At 42.1% G+C, this 25150-nt stretch overlaps 1 protein-coding gene across 2 annotated transcripts in view; it reads right to left on the bottom strand.

Moving 5' to 3' along the window:
- EDC3 (enhancer of mRNA decapping 3) overlaps positions 1-25150 on the bottom strand; it is a 67077-nt gene that overhangs the window by 22645 nt on the left and 19282 nt on the right. For both annotated transcript variants that reach the window (XM_012457623.2, XM_012457622.2), the window contains 3 exons: positions 23199-23380; positions 19139-19458; positions 4285-4620 (listed from right to left, as the gene is read on the bottom strand). In XM_012457623.2, coding sequence (XP_012313046.2) covers positions 4285-4620; positions 19139-19458; positions 23199-23362 — 820 coding nt within the window. In that variant the 5' untranslated portion in view covers positions 23363-23380. The remainder of the gene's footprint in view (positions 1-4284; positions 4621-19138; positions 19459-23198; positions 23381-25150) is intronic.

Here is a 25150-nt window from a genome sequence, read left to right as displayed (position 1 = left end):
GAGACTGTGTCTCAAAAAAAAATAAAATTAAAAAAAAAAATTTAAAAACCAGTATTATGAGTGTTGAATGAAGATTCTTCTCTGAAGCCTTACCACTTGCCTAAGCAGTATTCTTTGGGGAGTTCTCACCACTGAACACAGAGTGCTCACACACATCTAGTGTTTTATGTTTAAACTTAACACACATGCATGTGTGCACATGCACATAGAATCTGTCTTCAAAGGATTTCAAATTACAAGTCTAGATCCAGAAGGACCCTGACCAATCCAGAGTGTGACCACTGGACACCATTATTTAACGGGCAGGCCCAAGCTAGAGAAATGTCTGATGATCCATGACTGCTGGAGACAGAAGCCCTGCCAAAGAACCTGAAAGGCCTTTCCAGAGAGAAAAAATTGGGGTTAAACAAAGAGCTGAATTTAGTTGCTTCCTGAATGTGTTTTCCCCATCAACAGACCTAAAACAACACTGTTCCCCATCACAACACACACAGCTGGCAAAGACAACTGCCAAGAGGAGTATGAGCAATTAGTGAATAATAGCTTACGTACTGTTGACACCACTTAGCATGAAGTCAGTACTCAGGGCACCAGCAGCAAGCTGCCAGAATCCTAAATCCCAAGCCATCACCAAGTGGGTAATAAACATGTTGTTCTTTTGCTACTCTGAGGATTAGTAGAAAATAAAGTATCTGGTATTCCAGGACATGAATGCCACAAGGCCAGACTGCGGGAGCTCTCCAAGTTACTTCTGTAAACTGCTGGTCCATTCCTGAGAGAGTGCAGTACTGAACAGAAAAGACTACAGGGATGTCTCTCATCTTACAATGGGTCTTATCCCAATAAAGCTATCGTAAATTGAACATATCTAAGTTGAAAATGCATTTAATACACCTAACCTACCAAACAAACATCACAGTTTAGCCTAGCCTACCTTAAACCTGCCCAGAACACTTACATTAGCCTACAGTTGGGCAAAATCACTTGGCAACACAGTACACTGTAGAATACTGGTTGTTTACTCTCATGACTGCATGGCTGGCTGCTGTGGCTCCTGCTGCTGCCCAGCATTGGAGAATATCAGACCCGCACATCGCTATCTCAGGAAAAGATCTAAATTCATAATTTGAACGACAGTTTCTACTGAATGAGTATTGTTTTCAAACCATCCTAGAGTCAAAAAATAGTAAGTCTAACTGCTGTAAGTTGGGGGACTGTCTGTAGTCTATTCGCCATTAAACTGCCCTTCTCTTCTTATATTTTCCTCTTTTTAATTCACATTTAGAAGAGAAAGGGAGATGTGATGGGTAAGGTTTTTTTTTTTTTGAGACAGGGCTTGGCTCTATTGCCCAGGCTGGAGTACAGCAGCATGACGTTGGCTCACTGCAGCCTTCAACCTCATGGGTCACTTCACCTGGCCAGTGGGTAAGGCTTAGAAAATCCTTTACCAGCTGGGCGCAGTGACTCACGCCTGTAATCCCAGCACTCCGGGAGGCCAAGGTGGGTGGATCACTTGAGGCCAGGAGTTTGAGATCAGCCTGGCCAACATGGTGAAACCCTGTCTCTACTAAAAATACAAAAATTAGCTGGGCATGGTGGTAGGTACCTGTAATCCCAGCTACTCAGGAAGCTGAGGCAGGAGAATTGCTTGAACCCGGACGGGGAGGTTGCAGTGAGCTGAGAGCCAAGATCACGACACTGCACTCCAGCCTGGGTGACAAAATGAGACTTTTGTCTCAAAAAAAAAAAAAAAAGAAAAGAAAAAAAAAGCCTTTACCTCTCTGGGCCTCATGTCCTCATCTATAAAATGAGAAAATTATACTAGGGGACCAACTCACCTAACACTAACATTTTATGGTCTTGGACTGTTTCTCTATATATTCTAGTTTGCCTTATTTTGATCCAAACATTTGGATAGCAGATCCATTGGAGAAAGTGTCCCCAGCTCTGTGCTGACTGCCTGCCCCTCAGTAAAGACCTGCTTGAGGGTTACGCCTTGGGGCTGGAACAGAGAAAAACCCCCTGTAGGAGAAGCTGCTCAGCAAGATAAATAACTGCCTGCTTGCTCTATTTCTAGCATAGACAGTGCTTGGCAAAAGGGCTTCATTTCCACTCCTTGTCATTGTTAAGAACAAAGAGAAAAACCAGATGGCATGAAGCTCCTGGGCTTCTTTCCCCCTCATTGTCACAAACCAGTGGAGTGCAACTGGTCACTACACACCACAAGATGCCACACCCAAGTTTATGGCAAAGGACCAGCACATGTGGTTTGTATTATGTTTATTGATAGGAAAATCGTTTTATATGAGAGAACTTTGCACTTCAGTCATTAAAAACAAAAGAGGTGTGAAGATCAAGTTGGGGAGCTGGAGTGTGCAGCAGGAAAAAATTTCTACCTCTGCTTTTGTCCACGTTAGCAAATATTTTCTCAGGTTCTATTAGATCTGAGAATCTTTCCTGATTCTGTTATTCTCACTCTTAGCCACTTGACTCCAGGGCAGATTATAATCTTCCCAAGTCCAAAACATCCTGCAGTGTAAGTAGTTCCAGGGAAATCAAACACTGCATAATCCAGCAGCCTCAGCAGCAGCACTTGGACTACAGATACAGAGTGCTAGCAGCAGGAGCAGTTTCTTTTACAATGAGGGCAGTAAAAAAGGAAGCAGTCAGAGGTGGATAGTTGGCTGACCTGGAGGAGTACCAGACTTAACAGATGATAACTGCCTTTGAAAGGCTTAAAACCTAGCAATTTAAGTTAAACCTGATTCTGAGCTAGGCTGTTTGCCTTTACACAGGTCTTAAAAATCAAAGGACTTCGGCAAGTTACACTGCCACTGTCACTTAAGGAAACCACCTTAGTAAAGAGGCAGGCCTACTAGAATCTGCCAGCAAAAGACTGACAAAATTCAGCACTTTTTTTTTTTTTTTTGAGATGGAGTGTTGCTCTGTCACCCAGGCTGGAGTACAGTGGGGCCATCTCGGCTCACTGTAGCCACCACCTCCCGGGTTCAATTCTCCTGCCTTAGCCTCCTGAGAAGCTGAGATTACAGGTGTGTGCCACCACGCCTAGCTAATTTTTGTATTTTAGTAGAGACAGGGTTTCACCATGTTGACCAGGCTGGTCTTGAACTCCCAACCTCAGGTGATCACCTGCCTCGGCCTCCCAAAATGCTGGGATTACAGGCATAAGCCACTGGGCCCAGCCTAGCAGTCTTGTTTTTTTTTTTTTTTTTATTTTAGCAGTCTTTCTTAGCCTGACAGTTGGCCTATTTTTTTTTTTTTCACATGGAAAGCACACGCAAGCTACTATACTAAGCAAAATCAAATACAACAGAGTCTTACTATTATCTATAAAAAAGCCATGTCTGACTGTCCTCCAAATGAAATTAGCTGTATCCACAGTTCTTTTTATAGCAGCTATCAGCATTCAAGATTTATATTCTCTATATTCCAAACTTCAAACCAAAATAAAAATATTATACTCAATTCCTTCTCTACTTACTAAAATGATTCTGATTTCCCCTTTAGCTCTTAGGATCATTCAACAACAGTGGTTTTCAAACCATATTCCAAGAAGTAATGTGGTTTGGCGGGAAGAAATGTGACAGGGATGAGGTGAATTACCTCTCTCATAGCTGCTTTACTCTGTTTAATATGCCATAGGTTTGAAGAAAAGGTTCTAATGCTAAAAAAAGAAACAATAATCACTGGGGTAATAGAACTAGATTATCATCTACAATGACCTACAGAAGGCACTACATGAAATTAGCCAACTTTCAATGTCCTGGGCTAACAGGAGATAAGAATGGCATAGTAAAGAAATGTAATTTATTAAAACTCTATTTTTAGTCAATGATTCCTATCATCCATCTTTAACTGTTTTTTTTGTTTTTTTTTGCAACAAATAATTAGTAAAACAGAGTTGAATTCTGGTGAAATATATGGGTAGTAACAGGGATGCCACAGTGAAAATCGATCTGAATATCTGACTCTACATAGTAGGCTCTTTGCCTTTAGTTGTTACTGACAACACACTAAATAAGTAGCAGGCCAGATCCTGCCAGATACAGGATATAAACACACATGTAGAGAAATTATCCCTCCACCATGGCAGAATGCTGTTATTAGATGCAGCCCCCAAGAGATAATACTACTAGGCCAGCCACCAAGCTATGTAAGTTAATTCCTAGTGTGAGACTGTGACTCAGAAGCCAGGTTTTTCTGTTTCAAACTTAATAGAAAGGCAACAGCAGCCAGCAGGATGTGGGACCTGGTGCAACTCACCTGTGCAGAACTCCTTGCTCACATTGTGGGGCACTGTGATCCGTCGGTAGACAATGGGCTCTGACTCCAGGATGTTCTCATCATGGCGGTACCGAGTAGGCCTTTCATTTGGGATGCCCCGGGAACGGGTACCACTTCTCCTTTCATAGGTATCGATCTCCTCAAACACAGCTGCCTTGTCAAAAAGAGCTAGGTTCCCTTCAAAATCAAAATCTGTGTCTGGGATCTCTTCAATATCATCCCCAAAGCACTCGTCATCTTTATTCTTCATCTGGCCATTCTTTAAACCACTTTTCTTTGGAGTTGCCTGATTTGGGTGCCTGCTACTAGATGACCCTGGAGGAAAAATAGGGACTAAAATCAGTGTATCCACAGAAAGTGCTCACTGAAAGTGTAAAATACAGTACATGAGTCCTTTGTGGAGAGTGTTACAGGAACCAATGCGAAAATGGTAAAGGTCAGTACTGCTAAATCATATTAAGTAGCAAACAATAAATCTCATGTGGAATAATAGGTTTCAAATATCACCCAATCTGGGCACAGTGGCTCATGCCTATAATCCCACATTGGGAAGCTGAAGCAGGAAGATCGCTTGTGCCTAAAAGTTCAAGGCTGCAGTGAGCTATGATCGATCATGCCACTGCCCTCCAGCCTGGGCAACAGAACAAGAACCTGTCTCAAAACACATACACACAACTGGGCGCAGTGGCTCACACCTGTAATCCCACCACTTTGGGAGGCTGAGGCGGGTGGATCACAAGGTCAGGAGATTGAGACCATCCTGGCCAACATGGTGAAATCCTGTCTCTATTTAAAATACAAAAAATTAGCCGGGCATAGTGGTATGTGCCTGTAGTCCCACCTACTAAGGAGGCTAAGGCAGGGGAATCGCTTGAACCCGGGAGGCGGAGGCTGCAGTGAGCCGAGATTGCACCACTGCACTCCAGCCTGGCAACAGAGCAAGACTCCGTCTCAAAAAAACCCCACAAACACATACATAACAACAACAGCAACAACAAATACTACTCAAGTAACTTGTTAGTGAATATGAAATAAGCAGTACTCCTGGAAATCTTAACCAATTCTCCCCTTCATAAGGAAACTGGTAATGACAAAAGCTTTTCTGACAACTTACTATCAGCAAGTAAGAGGAAGAGTAAGAATATAGCATGGTGGTTTTGATACAGTGATAGAGGCAGGAGGCAGAGAAATTGTAGAGGCAGGTCCCTGGCGAAGCCTCACCTTCAAGCCAAAAGTCTGAGATTGCAGCCCAACGTGAGAACTCATATCCCTGTTTTCCCACGAGAATGTTGCCTTTTCCTAAACCACCCATGGCCCCCACCCTATCCTGTGCCTATAAAGACCCCAGACTCAGTTAGCAGAGATGAGAAACAGCTGGACATTGGAGACCACCACTGAATGTCACAGAGAAGTGGCTTGACTTCAGAAGGACAGCCTGACTGCATAACTGTGGAGAAGAATCCAGCCAGAGACAGCCAGACTTCAGGGGAAAATTACCTACCAACCACCCACAGTCCCCTAGCTCCCCTTCCCACATAAATAAAAATAAGATCACCCATATTTACCATCCTTTAATTCGTTCATGTGACCTATTTTTCCTGGACACTGGACAAAAGCACAGCAGCCATGAGTACAGATACAAAAGGCTGTCATACTGGCCCTTTGCCCTCACTGGCAGAGGGCAGCTGCAGGCCCACTGAACTGTTAACACTTAAGCCATCTGTGGATAGCAGAGCTAAAAGAGCACCAAAACACACCCTCTGGGGCTTCAGGAGTCGCAGGCTTCCCACCTAGATGCTGCCACATGGCCTGCACAGAGTTTGCTCCTGCTGGCACCCAAAAGTGCTCATTCTGGCTCCTGCACCTGCTCACCTGTGCACTCCCTCCCAAAAGGGGCAGAACACAGCAGGTTTGAGTGAGTGGAGTTTGATCCCACCTGCATTGAAACAGCCAGCCAGTTCCAGCGCCTATGCACTCCAGTTCCTGCCTCATTCATTCACCTACTCCCTTCTGCAAGGAGTTGAGAGCAGTGGACTGAGTAAACAAGGCACCCCTGTCATGAGTCCCATGAAGGAGTAAGGGGAGGGAAATACCCTGCTTCAGTTTGAGTCTGAATGTCTGGCAGCTGTTAAAGACAGAAATACCCCCAGAGCAAAAGAAGGCCTGGTCTTATAACCTGAAGCTGGCAGGAAGATACTATTAAAGCTCGTTCTTAATTCTATGCTTACCTCTGCCCCAGCAAGCAATCTTCTGATTTTTATTTTGATCTTAGGCTAGATCCCAGCAGTGGGGAATCCCTGGTTTGGTCAAGAAATTCTACATCCCAAGTCAGCCAGGTATACACCTATCACTACAAACTGGTATTCTGACTTACAAACCTTTCTTTAGACCTTTTGGTTAATGTGATCTATTTTCTCAGAATTTTATCTCTTCTGGGTAAGCAGTTTACGAACCACCAAATAATGACAGGGTCCATACTGAGCTGATCCTGTAGACGCCACACTAATGCACATCAACAACAGAGTAGCCAGCCACACCTTGTCTCTGACACCCTATTTGGCTACCACACATCAGTCAACAACCAATCTAGCTGCCAAGGCAGAAGGTCCTACAGAATTCTCCAAACCATTCACTCCCAGAGAATCAAGCTCTGGTCTCCATCTGACTACCCTGAAAGTGTGGATCAGGTGACTGGTATGCCAAACTGAACTGCTATCACAGGCTAAATAAATGCAATGTACTTCCTTCTGAAAGCCTGGGTTCCTCAATTACTGAAAACTCTCAAGTAGTGGTTAGAACAATAAGAAGCAAAGCCCCCTCACACACACTATACCAACTATGCTGCTCTAACTCTTCTCACTACAACCTCCTTCAATCCAAAGGACCAAGAGTTTGGAGAGCTAGAATCTAGTTCTGTCACCAAAATATTATATAACCTTATACCATCATCTAACTTCCCAGGGTCTTAACTTCCTATATAGAAAATGCTCACTGTGGTATCTCCAGTAGAGCTTCTAGCATTAACAAATTAATATCAGCAAGATCAACTACAATAATTATTCTGAGAGGTATATACTATGCAAATATAATTTATGCCCAAGTATTCCTAATAGCAAGTACTGGTGTGGAAAAAGTGGTGATGGCCAGGAAGATGCAATTTAGGCTTCTGAAGAAAAAAAACAAAGGCTGACCAAAATTATGAAGGTAAGGCAGAGTGCTTGAGACACCACAGGGGTTAAGTTCTAGTTCCAATAATTTGATAAAACATTCTGTGAGAGCACATTTATGCCATAGCTAGGTGCTAGGATCACAGTATATAACCAAGACATACTGCTCAACAAGGAGAGAGAAGAAATATGTCAGACATGGTGGCTCACGCCTGTAATTCCTGGGTAAATGGAGTTTGATCCCACCGGCACTGAAACAGTCAGCTGGTTCCAGCACCTGTGCACTCCAGTTCCTGCCTCATTCACTCACATACTCCCTTCTGCAAGGAGTTGAGAGCAGTGGGCTGAGTAAATAAGGCACCCCTGTCATGAGTCCCGTGACGGAGTCAGGGAAGGGAAATATCCTGCTTCAGTTTGAGTCTGATATGTCAGGCAGCTGTTTAAGAAAAAAATACCACCAGAGTAAAAGAAGGCCTGGTCTTATAACCTGAAGCTTGCAGAATGATACTATTTAAGCTAGTTCTTAATTCTATGCTTACCCCCCAGCACTTTGGGAGGCCGAGGTGGGTGGATCACCTGAGGTCAGGAGTGCGAGACCAGCCTGATCAACATGGTGAAACCCTATCTCTACTAAATACAAAAAATTAGCCGGGGCGGGCATGGTGGTGCATGCCTGTAATCTCAGCTACTTGGGAGGCTGGAGCAGGAGAATTACTTGAACCCAGGAAGCAGAGGTTACAATAAGCCAAGATTGTGCCACTGCACTCTAACCTGGGCAACAAAAATGAAACTCCGTCTCAAAGATAAATAAATATAGAATATAAATATATATAGGCAAATAATGGAAATACAATATAGGGCCGGGCACGGTGGCTCACGCCTATAATCCCAGCACTTTGGGAGGCTAAGGCGGGCAGATCACGAGGTCAGGAGTTCCAGACCAGCCTGGCCAAGCGGGCAGATCACGAGGTCAGGAGTTCCAGACTAGCCAACATGGTGAAAACCCCGTCTCTACTAAAAATGCAAAAAATTAGCCAGGAGCAGTAGCGGGCACCTGCGGTCACAGCTACTCGGGACGCTGAGGCAAGAGAATCATTTGAACCCAGGAGGTGGAGATTGCAGTGAGCAGAGATGGCACCATTGCACTCCAGCCTGGGTGACAGTATGAGACTACGTCTCAAAAAAAAAAAAAAATACAGTGTGATTAGAGTTACAAAGAAGTTTATATAAAGTGCTATAGAAATACGGATGAGACGGGCTGGGTACAGTGGCTCATGCCCAAATCTCAGCACTTTGGGAGGTGAAGGTGGGCAGATCACTTGAGCCCAGGAGTTCAAGACCTGTCTGGGCAACATAGTGAGCCCCCATCTTTATTAAAAAATAAAAAATCAGATGAGAACACATCCTGGCTAAAAAATAAAATAAAGAGAAAGAAATATGGATGATTACTCAGGAGGCTGAGATGGGAGGATCACTTGAGCCCAGGAGGTCATGACTGCAGTGAGCCACAGTCCACACCACTGCACTCCATCCAGCCTAGGCAATATATATATGTATATGACCAGTCTGACCAACATGGTGAAACCCTATCTCAACTAAAAATACAGAAATTAGCCAGGCATGGTGGCGTGCACCTGTAATCCCAGCTATTTGGGAGGCTGAGGCAGGAGACTCGCTTGAACCCAGGAGGTGTCAGTTGCAGTGACCCGAGATCGAGATTACACCACTGCACTCCAGCCTTGGGGACACAGCGAGACTCCATCTCCAAACAAAATAATAAAATAAAATTTTAAAAAAATATATGTATGTATATGAATACATATACACTTACATATATATGAAAATATATACATACATATTTTATATATATGGATGAGAAAACAGAGCTGGATTAGGAAGGAAGAAGAATGGGTATGAAAATACAAGGTCAGGATAACACCATTAGCAATATACACAGACAAGGGAAGAACAAGAGAAGAAGGATTATCTATGTCTTGCCTCAGTATTAAATAAAAACACCCTATTAGAAATAGGTCTGTTTTCCAGTGTTCACTCTCCAGAGGGTATGTGTTTCCCCAGGGGTGGATGGAATGACTTGTCAGGATGCAGGAAGAAGATACTGAATATTCTATTTATTTTTTACTTTAACTAAAACAGTAGAAATTAAATTTTATGAATTTTAATGTACTGATGAAAACTAGGATCTTATGAAGTTCCATGCCAGCCACTGCTGCCCATATTTGAGCTATCTGAGGAAAACATGACATTTCTTAACAAGAATTCTATCCATTCAAGTGGCTATACATCAATTTTTAAAAATTGCAGTAAAATATACATTATATAAAATTTATCAGTTTAACCACTTTTTTTTTTTAAGACAGAGTCTTGCTCTTATTACCCAGGCTGGAGTGCAATGGCACAATCTTGGCTCACCACAACCTCCGCCTCCTGGGTTCAAGTGATTCTCCTGCCTCAGCCTCCTGAGTAGCTGGGATTACAGGCATGTGCCACTACACCTGGCCAATTTTTGTATTTTTAGTAGAGAGGGGGTTTCTCCATGTTGGTCAGGTTGGTCTCGAACCCTCGACCTCAGGTGATCTGCCCGCTTCAGCCTCCCAAAGTGTTGGGATTACAGGCATGAGCCACCGTGCCCAGCCATTTTAACCATTTTTAAGTGTACAGTTCAGTGGCATTAAATGCATTCACACTCTACAACCATGCCAATTTTTCACTAAAGCATACAAAAATGAATATGTGGCTTAAAAAGATTCTTGTAAAGAAACTATATTAAATAATGATAATACCAATGTAATCATAAGTGAACAAGAAAATGGCAGAACTAGCACTTTCCCTATTCCTCTTAGAGGCTTTCTTTAGCTAGAATGAGGTTGTCAGAAATTAATCAGATCTATGAAGATGGTCTCCCAAATTAAAAAGTATCAAGAAGGTCATTCCAAACATGAATCCACATTAATGACTGTGAATTAATTTCACCCTAAGTGTACACTCTGCATCAAAAGTCTGCAAACTATAGCCCATGAGCCAAATTCAACCCACTGCCTGTTTCTGTAAATAAAGTTTTACTGGTGCACAGTCATGGTCTAGGCAAAGTTAAAAGAACACAAAGGATAATGTCTAGAAAATGTACACAAGACTGGGGGTGGTGGCTCATGCCTGTAATTGTAGCACTTTGGGAGGCTGAGGCAGGCGGATCACCTGAGGTCAGGAGTTCGAGATCAGCCTGACCAACACGGTAAAACCCCGTCTCTACTAAAAATACAGAAGAATTAGCTGGGCACGGTGGCACACACCTATAATCCCAGCCACTTGGGAGGCTGAGGCAGGAGAATTGCTTGAACCCGGAAGGTGGAGCCTGCAATGAGCCAAGACCGTGCCACTGCACTCCAGCCTGGGTGACAGAGCAAGACAGGAGGAGGGGAGAGGAGGGGAGGGAAGAAGGAAAATGTACACACAATGCATAAATGAAAAACAATTCAGTACAGCACAATGGTCAAACAAATAATTCAAAGGTAATAGGAAACGAGTATTCCTTTTTAAAGATAATGTTTGTTAACAGATGTTCACAGCAGATAATTCACAAAATATGTAGAAAATTCTAAATAGTCACATAATATTTTGATTTTCTTTTAGTAAAAAATTTATATCCATCTTATGAAGTTTTGTATCCTGCTTTCTCGCGTGGAACATCCTTGAATTTCACAAAAAACTTCTTCAGGCTGGGTGCGGTTGCTCACACTTATAATCCCAGCACTTTAGGAGGCTGAGGCAGGCGAATCACGAAGTCAGGAGTTTGAGACCAGCCTGGCCAACATGGTGCAACCCCATCTCTACTAAAAATACAAAAAATTAGCTGGGCATGGTGGCAGGCGCCTGTAATCCCAGATACTCAAGAGGCTGAGGCAGAAGAATCACTTGAACCCGGGAGGCAGAGGTTCCAGTGAGCCAAGATTGTGCCACTGCACTCCAGCCCAGATGACACTAAGAGACTCTGTCTCAAAAATAAAAAAAACTTCAACTACTGTTTCTTACTTTTTATGGCTGCATAAATCACAGATCATACCATATTGATACACAACATATAGATCATACCTACTGATTCGCTTTTAAGTTATTACTCACTTTTGCTGTTACAGACTTGGCCCAAACACACTATCTTTGATGAATCTTGCTAAAAAATCACTCCCATCTGACCACTTACAACAGTGTGGGTACCAATGACCTAGCACTTATGCTATATTACCTACTTTGTTCTATAGTTAATCTGTGTTCTTGCTCTAACTTCCCAAGGAGTTTCTAAGCCAACAGAGGGCAGAAATGATGTCATTCACACCTGTCACCCAACGCTATGCCAGGTTTAGCATAAGTACACAAAACTCTGCTAAATTAAGAAATAAAAACAGCAATAAAAAAAAAAAAGCAAACACTAGCCAAAAAAAGTTAAAAGTCTAAAAAGAGGTTATAAAAGAAAGGGCAACTTGAGATTAACTACAAGAAAAAGTAATAAAAATCACGCCAACTTTGTTGCATGATTGAAAAGGCCAGGGAGATAAAATTGCTGATAATAATATGAGAGAGTTATGAAGCAAGAGCTTCAGTGGAAAAAGTTCTGTCATGTCCAATATGAACTGACAATGAACTATCCTGGAACTATTACAATGACTGATGAAAATAAGCAGTTGATTGATGAAGGAGAAGACAGAGCTGAGGAAGCAAAATGGGAAATCATTCCCATTCAGATAAAACCCAAAGCTCCTGAAACAAGGTGACCAAGAATAAAGCTCAGAGGAAAAAGGATACAGACATTGCTAAAGAGAAACAGGCAGAGAGGCACAAAAAGAGTTACTGGAGAAAACAGGAAAGAATCTAGAATCCAAAGACCCAAAGACTCTGAAGGCAGTTCAGGCTTCCCAAATGACACTGGTAGAAGGCCAGTTATCCTGGAGTTAAAGTTTGAAAAGCATGAGTTAGCCAGGCATGGTGGCTCACGCCTATAATCCCAGCACTCTGGGAGGCAGAGGCAGGTGGATCATCTGAGGTCAGGAGTTTGAGACCCAGCCTGGCCCCAACAAGGCAACACCTTGTCTCTACTAAAAATATAAATATTAGCCAGGCATGGTGGCAGGCAGCTTTAATCCCAGCTACTTGGGAGGCTGAAGCAAGAGAATCGCTTGAAGCTGGGAGGCAAAGGTCGCAGTGCATTGCACTGTACCCTGGATAACAGGGGAGGAAGGCAGGAAGGAAGGAAGGAAAAGCATGAGTTGCTTCTCTAACCACGTGCCCTGTATTTGTTAGCCCTAACAGTGAGCTAACACCAATATGAGTGTTCAAGGCACAAGCTGAGCATCCATAACCCAAAAATCCGAAATCCAAAAATTTCTGGGCACCAATGTGATGTTCAAAGAAAATGCTGACTGGAGCATTTTGGATTTCTGGATTAGGGATGCTCAACTGGTATGTATTCCAGAAATACTCCAAAATCCTTTAAAAAAAATTAAAAATCTGAAACACTTCTGGTCCCAAGCATTTTGCGTAAGAGATACTCAACCTTTATTTTTGGGGGAGAGAGTGCAGTATACAAAGAAAATTTTTGCTCAGTTTAAAAAAAAAAAAAATGAATAAATAATACCCACTTCATATCATGCCACATGATGAGGAGCTACTGAAATGCAAAGTAGAAAAGTAAAGTAAACAAACATGACTAGCTGTAAAGCTTGTTCACAGCATGTTGACCAAGTGCCCCACTATAAAGACTAATAAGGTTCACTGTGGGAGATGCCTTAATTCTGCCTTAATGATGCTGGGCACTGGTCACCATTTTTGGATCAGCTGTAGGACTCTACAAACATAACTTACAACAAAACCTAGAGATGTGTATGTAGAAGGTTTCAGGTATTTTCCTGTACTCCTCTAAATGCAGAGTTGATTCATTCATTTGAGACATATACACTAAGGAGCAGCTATGTTCTACACACTGTCAGGAAAGCAGAGTGTGAAAAATATTTCCGAAGAGGAAATACTGACATCACAGGTCAGTAAGGGAAAGATAAGAGAATATAAAATAAATGAAAGGCAGGCTAATATGCTCAGTTGTCTCTTATTCTTCCCTTTCCTCACACTTTAATACAAATATTAGGAAGTCCTGAGTGAAAAAGCCATCTCAGTACATGGCTTATTCAGCCCAAAGGGCCTGGCTCTGCATTAACTGGCCTTTGGCCACTGAGAGACAAAAGCACTTCCCTTGGAAAAGATAAACCTTCTTCCCAGATTTCTTTACTTTTCAATTACAAGGGCAATGCAAGTATGAAGACTGCAGGCTGGCCGCCTTTCTGTGCCATTTTTCTGCCAGCCTTTGGCACAGAGGCCCTTTGGCCAGGACAACTTGTAACAAACCCATTGTTGCATAACCCTCAGTGCCACTTATTTATTGGTTTTTGTCACACACAGACTGTAAGGGGGAACTCTGTCCTGCACTTATCACACTAAAAGGTACCTGAATGTCAAACTACGAATGTTTTACTGCCAGATTCAACAGGCATCATGAGAAAGTGCCTCAGAATACGTGGGACCTTCTTTTCAACTCCCAAATTCTATCTAGGCCCTGAGTTTTCAAGCGTATTAGATATATGAAGCACATCCAAGGAAGTTTACAAGTCAAGAAGAACTCAGTAGGACCATGAAAACTTGGCCAAATTCACTTCCTGCCTCAGGTGGTAGGATGACTGCTACAATTAACAGACCGTTAAAGCCCAATCATACTGCAACAAGATAGTATCCACCATCTTTCCATTTAAAAGGTTCAATTTCATTCCTCATTTCTCTCCACTGCCAGTAACAAAGAGAAAAAGGGAAATCAGTGCCAAACAGAGACAATGACATGCCTATAGGACTATCTCTCCCTAAACATAAATGAGCTAAAGGCCAGCTACCTCCTTTTTTTCTTTTTCTTTTTTTGAGATGGAGTTTCGCTCTTGTTGCCCAGGCTAGAGTGCAAAGCGCAATTTCAGCTCACCGCAACCTCCACCTCCTGGGTTCAAGCAATTCTCCAGCCTCAGCCTCCCAAGTAGCTGGGATTACAGGCATGTGCCACCATGCCTGGCTAATTTTGTATATTTAGTAGAGACATGGTTTTTCCATGTTGGCCAGGCTGGTCTTGAACTTATGACCTCAGGTGATCCACCTGCCTCAGCCTCCCAAAGTGCTGGGATTACAGGCATGAGCCACCGTGACCGGCAATTTTTTGTATTTTTGTAGAGATGAGGTTTCACCATGTTGCCCAGGCTGATCTCAAACTCCTAAGCTCAGGCAATCCGCCTGTCTCAGCCTCCCAAAGTGCTAGGATTACAGGCGTGAGCCACCATGCCCAGCTGACAGATTATATTTCTACAGCTTCATCAATCTTCTAGTGTCAACATCAGTATACATAAACTGGAGAAAATTCTAAGGCAGACCTTTCTACTCATAGGTTTCAATGAGCGGAAAAATAATTATAACTCTACCTTCTACCAGAAAACCATTTTGAGCCATGTCTCATTATCAAATTTTTAGGCCACAGACATTTTCCAAAATAATCTGGATTCTATATAAGTTTATTAAAAAAGAGTAACATTTTACTGTCCTACGATCTCTTTACCTTATTTATGTACAGTTAACAATCTAGAAAAAGGAAACTGACCAAACAGCAAAAGCAGAATAACCAAAACCTGGAAGCCACCAAGATGTCCTGCAATAGGTGAACAGGTAAACAAACTGATACATCCACACAAGGGAACTTTATCTGACAATTAAAGAAATGAGCTATCAAGCCACAAAAAGACATGAATTAATCTTAAATGCATCTTGCTAAGTGAAAGAAGCCAGTCTGAAAGGGCTACACACTGTATGATTTTAATTACGTGATATTCTGGAAAAAGCAAAACTGCAGATGGTATACCAAAAAAATCAGTAGTTGCCAGGGAGAAGTGGGGACAGTTGAACAGGTGAGGCACAAGAGATCATTTAGGACAATGAAACTATTCTGTTTATATTGTAATGACAGATATATGATGCTATGCATTTGTCAAAACCCACAGAACTTTACAGCACAAAGAGTAAGTCTTAGTGTATGTGAATTTTTTTTTTTTTTTTTTGAGACAGAGTTTCACTCTTGTTACCCAGGCTGGAGTGCAATGGCGCGATCTCGGCTCACCGCAACCTCCGCCTCCTGGGTTCAGGCAATTCTCCTGCCTCAGCCTCCTGAGTAGCTGGGATTACAGGCACGCGCCACCATGCCCAGCTATTTTTTTTGTATTTTTAGTAGAGACGGGGTTTCACCATGTTGACCAGGATGGTCTCGATCTCTTGACCTCGTGTTCCACCCGCCTCGGCCTCCCAAAGTGCTGGGATTACAGGCGTGAGCCACCGCGCCCGGCCAGTGTATGTGAATTTTTAAAAATCATTTAGGCGGTTGGCGGATCCCAGGATGGAATGCAGAATGTGACAACACAAAGTAACTGCATTATGAATATATGAAACAAGTCAATGAAGGGGATGGGAGACCTATATAACTCTAGAAATGAATGGAGTCAGATGAAAGGCAAAAGAAATGGCACATAAGCACCATATTCTATTTGATAGTCTCCCACGGGAGCGGGGTGGGGATATGGGTTAATAATTCTGATACCACTATACATGTATATTGGAATTGAATAATTATGTAAAGAACGAATGACAGCAGGAGACAGGTTTCTCACTGTTGGAGTGAAAGGTTACAGACAAGCAAAAGGAGAAGACTAGCAGGATCCATGTGGTAATGGATTAAAGCTGGAGACATCAGTATGAACTTATACTTAGTATAGTATAATATACACAGTTACATATAGAAATATTTAAATATGCACATATATACTGGTTAAATATACGCACATGTATCTTCTTTTCTGTGAACTCTACAGAGAAGTATATACACATATATTTTTTTGCTGTCAGCTATGAGGGTGACACCCAGGAGCAATGAGCATACCTAGTAAAGGAGGAAGAAGGGAAAAGGGGGGAGGGGGAGGGGGACAGAGGAGGAGGAGGAGGGAAGAGGAAGGAAGAGGAGGAGGAGAAGCAGCAGAAGCAGCAGTAGTAGCAAGCATCTTTCAGTGTCAGAAAGTACGTAAGCACCAAAAAAAAAAAAAAAAAAAAATCCACAAAAATTGGAGTATGTCAAAGCGACATGGGATCCAAGTGAAAGATTTGAGACTAGTCAAAACTGAAATAATTTGAGTACCAAAATAAAGTAATACTGAATTACAAGCCAAAGTATAAAATAAATACCCATGAGTACATGCTGATATAAATAAATGACTGAATAAATAAACAAATAGGGGAGAAGAGAGGACTCTCTGACATAAAAGAATTCCAAATGATGTCTGAAGATGCTGTGTCCTCAAGGAGAGGGAACATAACTCCTCACTCCTTGGGTGTGGGCTGCACAGAGTGATTTCCTTCCAAAGAGTACAGATGTAAAAGGGGAAGAAAGAGTCACTTTACAGAGGAGAAACTTGACATACACTACTTTGGCCAGGTGATCAAAATGAACATCAGAAGTTATAAACCATGGTGATAATATATACACTTGACACAAAGTGATAAAAATGGTACCTTACCTCTGTTGTCTTCTGCCCCCAAACATATAACCCCAGTCTAATCATGAGAAAAACATCAAGTATCAATTGAGGGACATTCTACAAAATACCTAGGTCATCAAAAACAAGGGAGGTCTGAGAAACTGTCAGAGCCAAGCAGAAACGTGACTACCAAATGTGATGTGATATGCCGACAGGATTCTGGAACAAGGACATCAGGTAAAAACTAAGGCAATCTGAATAAAATATGGACTTTGTTTAATGATAATGCATCAACATTGGTTCATTAACTGTAACAAATGTACCATACCAATGTAAGATGTTAATAATAGGGGGAAAAATATGTAGGAAAAAATAATATGAATTGTCAATAAGGGTCATCTCCAAGTGCATGGAAGATTATAAACTGCCTATTTGAACTTCTAACAAATCAACAATTTCTGGTAAAGAAGAAAAGATTTTCACACTGGGCAACATAGTGAGACCTTGTCTCTACTAAAATAAAAAAACTAGTCAGGCACAGTGGCACAAACCTGTAGTCCCAGCTACTCAGGAGGCTGAGGTGGGAGGATCGCTTGAGCCCCCTTCAAGGCTGCAGTGAGCTGTGATCATTGCACTCCAGCCTGAGTGACAAAGCAAGACTCTATCTCAAAAATGAATAAATAAAGTAAAATAGAGAAGGTTAAGTCTAAATGGAAAAAATCATTTTCTATCCAAGCATTTTACAGTTTTTCTAAGGATACAGAAGTCACAACTGAATTTGTCTCACATTTGCAAACACTGTCATTTCAGATCCTTGTTTCATATGCACCAAAGGAAACTACCTTGAAATACATTAAAACATTTTTTTTTAGACCAGGCGCAGTGGCTCATGCCTCTAATCCCAGCACTTTCGGAGGCCGAGGCAGGTGGATCACTTGAGGTCAGGAGTTTGAGACTAGCCTGGGCAACATGGCAAAATTCTGTCTCTACTAAAAATACAAAAATTAGTCAGGCACAGTGGCTCATGCCTATAATCACAGCACTTTGGGAGGCCGAGGCAGGCGGATCACCTGAGGTCAGGAGTTCAAGACCAGCCTGACCAACATGGAGAAACCCCATCTCTACTAAAAATACAAAATTAGCCGGGCATGGTGACACATGCCTGTAATCCCCACTACTCAGGAGGTTGAGATAGGAGAATCACCTGAACCTGGGAGGCAGAGGTTGCTGTGAGCCAAGATCACACCACTGCACTCCAGCCTGGGCAACAAGAGCGAAACTCCATCTTAAAAAAAAAAAAAAAAAAAAAAATTAGCTGGGCATGGCAGCACATGCCTGTAATCCCAGTTCCTTGGGAGGCTGATGCAGGAGAATTGCTTGAACCTGAGAGGTGGAGGGTGCAGTGAGCCAATATTGTGCCACCACACTCGAGCCTGGGTGACAGAGCAACACTCCATCTCAATTAAAAATTAGCTGTTTATTCCCTTGAATCAGGCATCTTCAAAACTTAAAATGTTGGCCAGGTGTCACACCACAAGCTCTGGAACAAGAATCCTCTGGAACAGCCCACACGCAGGTTCAACTCAGACACCACTACCAACATCAGTTATGGGATTTAAGTTCTGTTTTCTCTTTTTCTTTTTGAGACACGAAATCTTTCTATTTTGCCGAGACTAGTCTTGAACTCCTGGGCTCAAACGATCTTCCTGCCTCAACCTCTCAAGCAGCTGAATTATAAGTGCGAGCCACCACGCCCAGTAGTTACTGGATTTAAAACACTGCTGTTAGTCTCAGTAAACTCTGGGCAGACTTTTCCTGAAGGAAGTGGTAAGAGAGGGCAGCAAGCTCATGTGCATCTTTAACAGCTTATTTCCCTTCCCTTAACATCTTGAAGAACTAGGCCTGGAGGAAGAGAGAACCATGTTGTATTTTTGTGAAGTTTAGCCAGCATCCATTGTACTGGAGTAATAAAGGATTGGTTTAAAGAGCAGCAGTGCCTATAGCTTATAGCCCTGAGGCCAGATTGAGAAGAAATATCAACTTGACCCTACTTACAGGAGTTGTGTCGACGACGGAAACTTTTGGACTGACTCAAGGATTCCATGTGCCTGTCGACATAGCTCTTTGAGCACTGTTGCTGCTGAGGGGAAACGGCAGCATCTTGGCTCTTCACATCTGTCCTCTTAGGTATATTCTGAGGGGCACTGCTGGAAGAGGCTGGCTTCTTGACCAACTTGCCTGTGCCATTCTGATTGACGCCCACTTGGCAGCCAACACCAGAGGGGCCTAATTCTGTCTGATGAAGGTCTCCAGAATGTTGGTTGTCTCCAGGTCCCGGTATCTCCAGAATTTTTAACTCCGTAATGTCACCTGCCCTGAAATACACAAAAGAGTCCAAGTCTCAAAATTATAATAGTGATAAGAACGATGAAACTGGGATCATTAGCAAACAGCTACCCCTTTGCAGGTCTGCATTTTAATGAGTTATCAGAGACTAGCAAAGGGGCTGTGTGCTTAAGAACAGGGCTCAGCCACCAGCTATCCAACTCACACAATGCTGGCCTTTAAAATGAAGCTATTGCTAATAACAAAACTATATTAATCTTATAGTCCCACAATGTTTAATGGCTTTTCTTCATTCATTCACTCTCTTGCTCATTCAACAGGCATATATATAAAACACTTGCTATATGGTAAGCCCTGCACTGGGAACTATTTTGATCTGGTATATAGAGATGAAAACCCTATGTGCCCACAGGAACTCAGTCTGGTTGTGGAGTCAATCAAAAGTCTTAAATGGGCTGGGCACAAAGGCTCATGCCTGTAATCCCAGCACTTTGGGAGGTCGAGGCAGGAGAATCACTTGAGGCCAGGAGTTCAAGACCAGCCTGGTCAACATGGCGAAACCCCATCGCTACTAAAAATAGAAACGATTAGCTGGGTGTGGTGGTGTGCACCTGTAATCTCAGCTACCCAGGAGGCTGAGGCATGAGAATCACTTCGCCCTGGGAAGCAGAGGTTGCAGTGAGCAGAGATCACACCATTGCACTCCAGCCTGGGTAACAAAATGAGACTCTGTCTCAAAAAAAAAAAAAGGCACAAAAATTTTTTAAGTGTTAAATATTATGACAGAGGTGTACATACGAGACTAGAGGGCCTAAAACAAAATATTTAAGTTAGTCTGGTGGAGATGAATGCAATACTTAAGCTAAGTCTGGCCGGGGCAGGGGGAATGAGTGGCTAAGCAAAGAACAGTAGGGAGAAAGGCATCTGAGGCAGGGGCTCAGAGACTGAGGACATGTAGAAAATATGGCCCACGTGAAGAACTGCAAATGTTATGGTGATACTGAAGGGAAGGAAGCCTGTGGAAGGCCATCAGGAAGTAAGGCTGCGGAGGTAACCAGGGACATCGTGGTCACGACAGATTTTCCTGGTGGCTATAGGGAAGGAGAAGAAACAAGAGGCAGTGGTACCAGTTAGAAGACCAGGCAAGAAATAAGAGAGGATGAACCAAGCAAGTGCTAATGCAAAGGCAAAAGGGAGAAGGGATCAAGAGACATTTCAAATCCATAGAATTCTGGCAATTGAACACAAGGATTAAAGAAAAAGAAGAGTTTATTATGATTCCTAAGTTCCTAAACTGAGGGAAAGATCTTATTAGTCATAAATAATGGGTATGCCCTTGGAAAAAGAAATCGACAGGAAAACATAATGAGACTAGCTCCAAAAATCTTAAATTTAAGATATCTTGTGGGATATCCAAAGGAAATGACGAGCAGACAAGGTGTTTGGCTCATAATGGGTCTAAATTAAAGATGTGAGGTCTCATTAATGTATAAGGTACACATGAGAGAATAAAAGCTGAGAAAAGAACCAAAGATAAACCCTGAGTAGTTCAATCTTAAGAAGTGAGTGGAGGCCAGGCGCGGTGGCTCACGCCTGTAATCCCAGCACTTTGGGAGGCCAAGGCGGGTGGAACACGAGGTCAAGAGATCGAGACCATCCTGGTCAACATGGTGAAACCCCGTCTCTACTAAAAATACAAAAAAATGAGCTGGGCATAGTGACACGTGCCTATAATCCCAGCTACTCAGGAGGCTGAGGCAGGAGAATTGCCTGAACCCAGGAGGCGGAGGTTGTGGTGAGCCGAGATCGCACCATTGCACTCCAGCCTGGGTAACAAGAGCGAAACTCTGTCTCAAAAAAAAAAAAGAGGTGAGTCGAAGAAAAGGAACATAAAAAAACAACAACAACAAAGTGGAGGAATAGAGGAATAAGTAGAACACACGCAAAGAAAATCCAAAGAGGTGACAGAGAAACTAAAAAACGGTACTTTAAAAGTTAGGGAGCATTTTATTTTTATTATTTTACAGACGGTCTTGTTCTGTCACCCATACTAGAGTGCAGTGGCGCTATCGTGGCTTACTGCAGCCTCCAACTCCTAGGCTCAAGTGATCCTCCTGTCTCAGCCTCAGTAGTAGCTAGGATTACACAGGCACATGCCACCACGCCCAGCTAATTTTTAAAATTTTTCTTTTGTGGAGATGGGGTCTCACTATGCTGACCAGTCAGTTTTGAAATCCTGGCCTCAAGTGATTCTCCTGCCTTGGCCTCCCAAAGTGCTGGAATTACAGGCATAAGCCAATGCACCCAATAGGGAGTCTTCAAATGAGACTGGGATTGAGATACTGTCCGTGAATTTGTCCATTTGCTTATTTGTAACCTTGGCAAAAGGTAACTCAGCATGATGATAAAGTTAGAAAAAAAGATAACAGTAGGGTAAGGAGGGTCTAGAGAATGAAGCCACAAAAGATAGTGAAAGCAGACTATTTGGCTCTGTCAAGGATTATGAGTTAAAGGGAAGGGAAACAACATGACAATACCTAGTGGCAAATGCAAGGTCTAGGGGAGAGAGTTGTTTTTAATACAGGGGAGGCCAAGGAATGAGTATCAGGAAATAAGCAGTACAGGCTAGGCACGGTGGCTCACACCTATAATCCCAGCACTTTGGGAGGCTGAGGTAGGCAGATCACTTGAGGCCAGGAGTTCGCGACCAGCCTGGCCAACATGGCGAAACCCCATCTCTACTAAAAATACAAAAATTAGTTGGGCATGGTGGCGCGTGCCTGTAATCCCAGCTACTTGGTTGGGAGGCTGAGGCAGGAGAATTGCTTGAAACTCAGTAACGGAGGTTGCAGTGAGCCGAGATCACACCACTGCACTCCAGCCTGGGCAACAGCAAGACTCTGTCGAAAGAAAGAAAGAGAAAGGAAAGAAAGGAAAGGAAAGAAAAAAAAGAAAATAAAAAAAAAAGGACCGAAGCAACATAAAGATTGAAATGGAAAACACAGAAGAGATGGAGCAAGGTCTCAAAGGAGGTAGAAAGGGATAGCCTCTAAGCATACATAAGGGTAGCCCTGAACAGACGGGAAATGTCTGAAGAGACTGCAGAGGAGGTAAGCAATATATATGCTGGTATGTGTAGGAAGGGAATTGCTCAGAAAAATCAAGGAAGCTCTTGCCTGACAGCCTATTTTTTTTTATTTGTACAGAAGAATGGAAGGCTATCTGCCAAACTGGTGAAAAGAGGAATGTGAAGAAATAAGTGAATTTGAGGTCTGTTGGTAAATACTAAGAAAAAGACTTTTCCGTAACGAAAGACTTTAGCTACTTGCTACAAAGTGCTTCTGGGGATAAATCATAATACAAACCTACAAAGAGAGAAACATTTATGCATGGGAATAAAATCAATAAGGACCTTCGATTGAGTAAACACAAATACAAAACCAAGAAAGAACATCTAAAACCATAAAAGAAAAGGGTTATTCTGATTTGACATATTTATATAATATTGCATGCCTAACAAAGATAAGAATCATTGGCTGAGAACAGATAAGAATCACTGGATAAGAAACACTGGCTGGGAGCTAATTACAATACAAAGTCCCTGCTGGGAACAGCAGGTGGACTGTAAGACCTAAGACTGCCAAAATCTCACACTTAACAAGACTCTACTTAAAAGCAGCCATATGCAAGAGAATATCAGCAATCAGATCTAGGTTCAAGCTCCACAGACTACCAGGTTGGATTTAGAAGAATCAGTCAGCACACTCACCTGAAGGTGACTTCTGGAACAAGACACTTCACTCCATTATGAAAAGGCCGGGTGAGGGAGATGGTCTGGCTGACCTGATCGACAGCTGACACTCTTCCCTGATAGACACCCAAGCTATCTCCACAATTGATGGACACAATACTTCCCAGCCAATCTGTAGCCATGTTTCAGATGTGAGACCACTGTGAAGAGAAGAAACTATTCAGTGTACCTTGCTGAAAACACAAACTTTTAATTAAACTAAGCAAATATATCAGGCTCTGTCCAAACAGTTAATAAAACATATTCTATCACATTGTTAACTGAGGTAATAAACTATAAAAAAATTAAAATTTTTTTCAGGAGTATGCATATTAATAAGCAATGTTATTTAATACATATAAAGATCCTATAATTGCTTTAAAGCATATACATTAAAGATAACACTTATATACATCAAATCACACAAACTATAACCTGTTTATATTGTATTTTAACAAATCTGTCAAAATGCTTTCAAGGAGAATATGTGGCTGAGAAATAATATACTAAAAAAACAAATACTGATAATGCCCCTCTTGCTGATGACAGTAATAAATTCTGGGTATTTTATTTTTAAAATTTTATTTAATTTTATTATTTTGAAACACAGAGTCTCAACTCTGTCACCTAGCCTGGAGTGCAGTGGTGCCATCATAACTCACTGCAGCCTCAACCTCCCAGGCCCAACCAATCCTCCCACCTCAGCCTCCTGAGTAGCTAGGACTACAGTCTGGTGCCACCATGCCCAGCTAATTTTTAAAAATTTTTTGTAGAGACAAGGTCTCACTATGTTGGCCAGGCTGGTGTAAAGCTCCTGGCCTGAAGCAATCCTCCCATCTGTTAATGAAACATCAACTTCTGAATGATGTGCTTAATATATTGCGTAAAAGAAGAAATTTATAACTTTAAGTGCTTGTATTAGGAAAGAAAGGTCTAAAATCGACGATCTAAGTTTCCATCTTAAATATCAGTAAAAAAAAAAAAAACAGATTAACCTGATGTTAATAGAAAGGAAATCAAGAGCAGAAACCAATGAAATAAGAAACAATTAAGAAAAAAAAAACAAAATTAGTTTTTTGAAAATAATAAAGTTGGTAAATCCCTAACTTATCAAGAAAAAAAGATAAAACACATATTATTATCAGAAATGAACAAAGAGACATCATAGACATTAAAAAATAACTATACCCCAGTAAATTTGACAACTAGACAAAATGGGGAAATTTTTAGACAAAAGTTATCAAAACTGATATAAGAAAAAATCTGAACAGCTGCATGTCTATTTTAAAAACTGAATTTATCAAGAGAATAAGACAAAACTAGGAGAAAATATTTGTAAAAGACATATTTGATAAAAGGTCTGTTATCTACAATATACCAAGAACCCTTAAAATTCAACAATAAGAAAACAAATAGCCTGATAGAGAAATGAGTAAGGCCAGGTGCAGTGGCTCACACCTGTAATCCCAGCACTTTGGGATGCCCAGACAGGCAGATCACAAGGTCAGGAGTTAGAGATCAGCCTGGCCAATACAGTGAAAGCCCATCTCTACTAAAAATACAAAAAAAATTAGCCAGGTGTGGTGGTGAGCACCTGTAGCCCCAGCTACTTGGGAGACTGAGGTGGAAGAATCGCTTGAACCCGGGAGGTGGAGGTTGCAGTGAGCCAAGATTGTGCCACTGCACTCCAGCCTGGTGACAGAGCGAGATGCTGGCTCAAAAAAAAAAACAACGAAAAAGAAATGAGCCAAGAGACCCAAAAGAACACTTCACCAAAGACATGGACATGGCAGGCAAGCATATGAAAAGATGCTCTACATCATGTCATTAGGGAATTAATGGAAATGCCACTACATACCTGTCAGAATGGCTAGAATTTCAAAACACTGACAACACCAAATGCTGAAGAGGATGTGGAGCAACAAAAACCA

Source organism: Aotus nancymaae, unplaced genomic scaffold (genome assembly GCF_030222135.1).
Source record: "Aotus nancymaae isolate 86718 unplaced genomic scaffold, 86718_ANA_hifiasm-v0.15.2.pri h1tg000003l, whole genome shotgun sequence".
In the NCBI taxonomy this organism is placed as follows: domain Eukaryota; kingdom Metazoa; phylum Chordata; class Mammalia; order Primates; family Aotidae; genus Aotus; species Aotus nancymaae.
The sequence above is the reverse complement of the archived record's forward strand: the minus strand, read 5'-3'. Positions and strand labels throughout refer to the sequence as shown.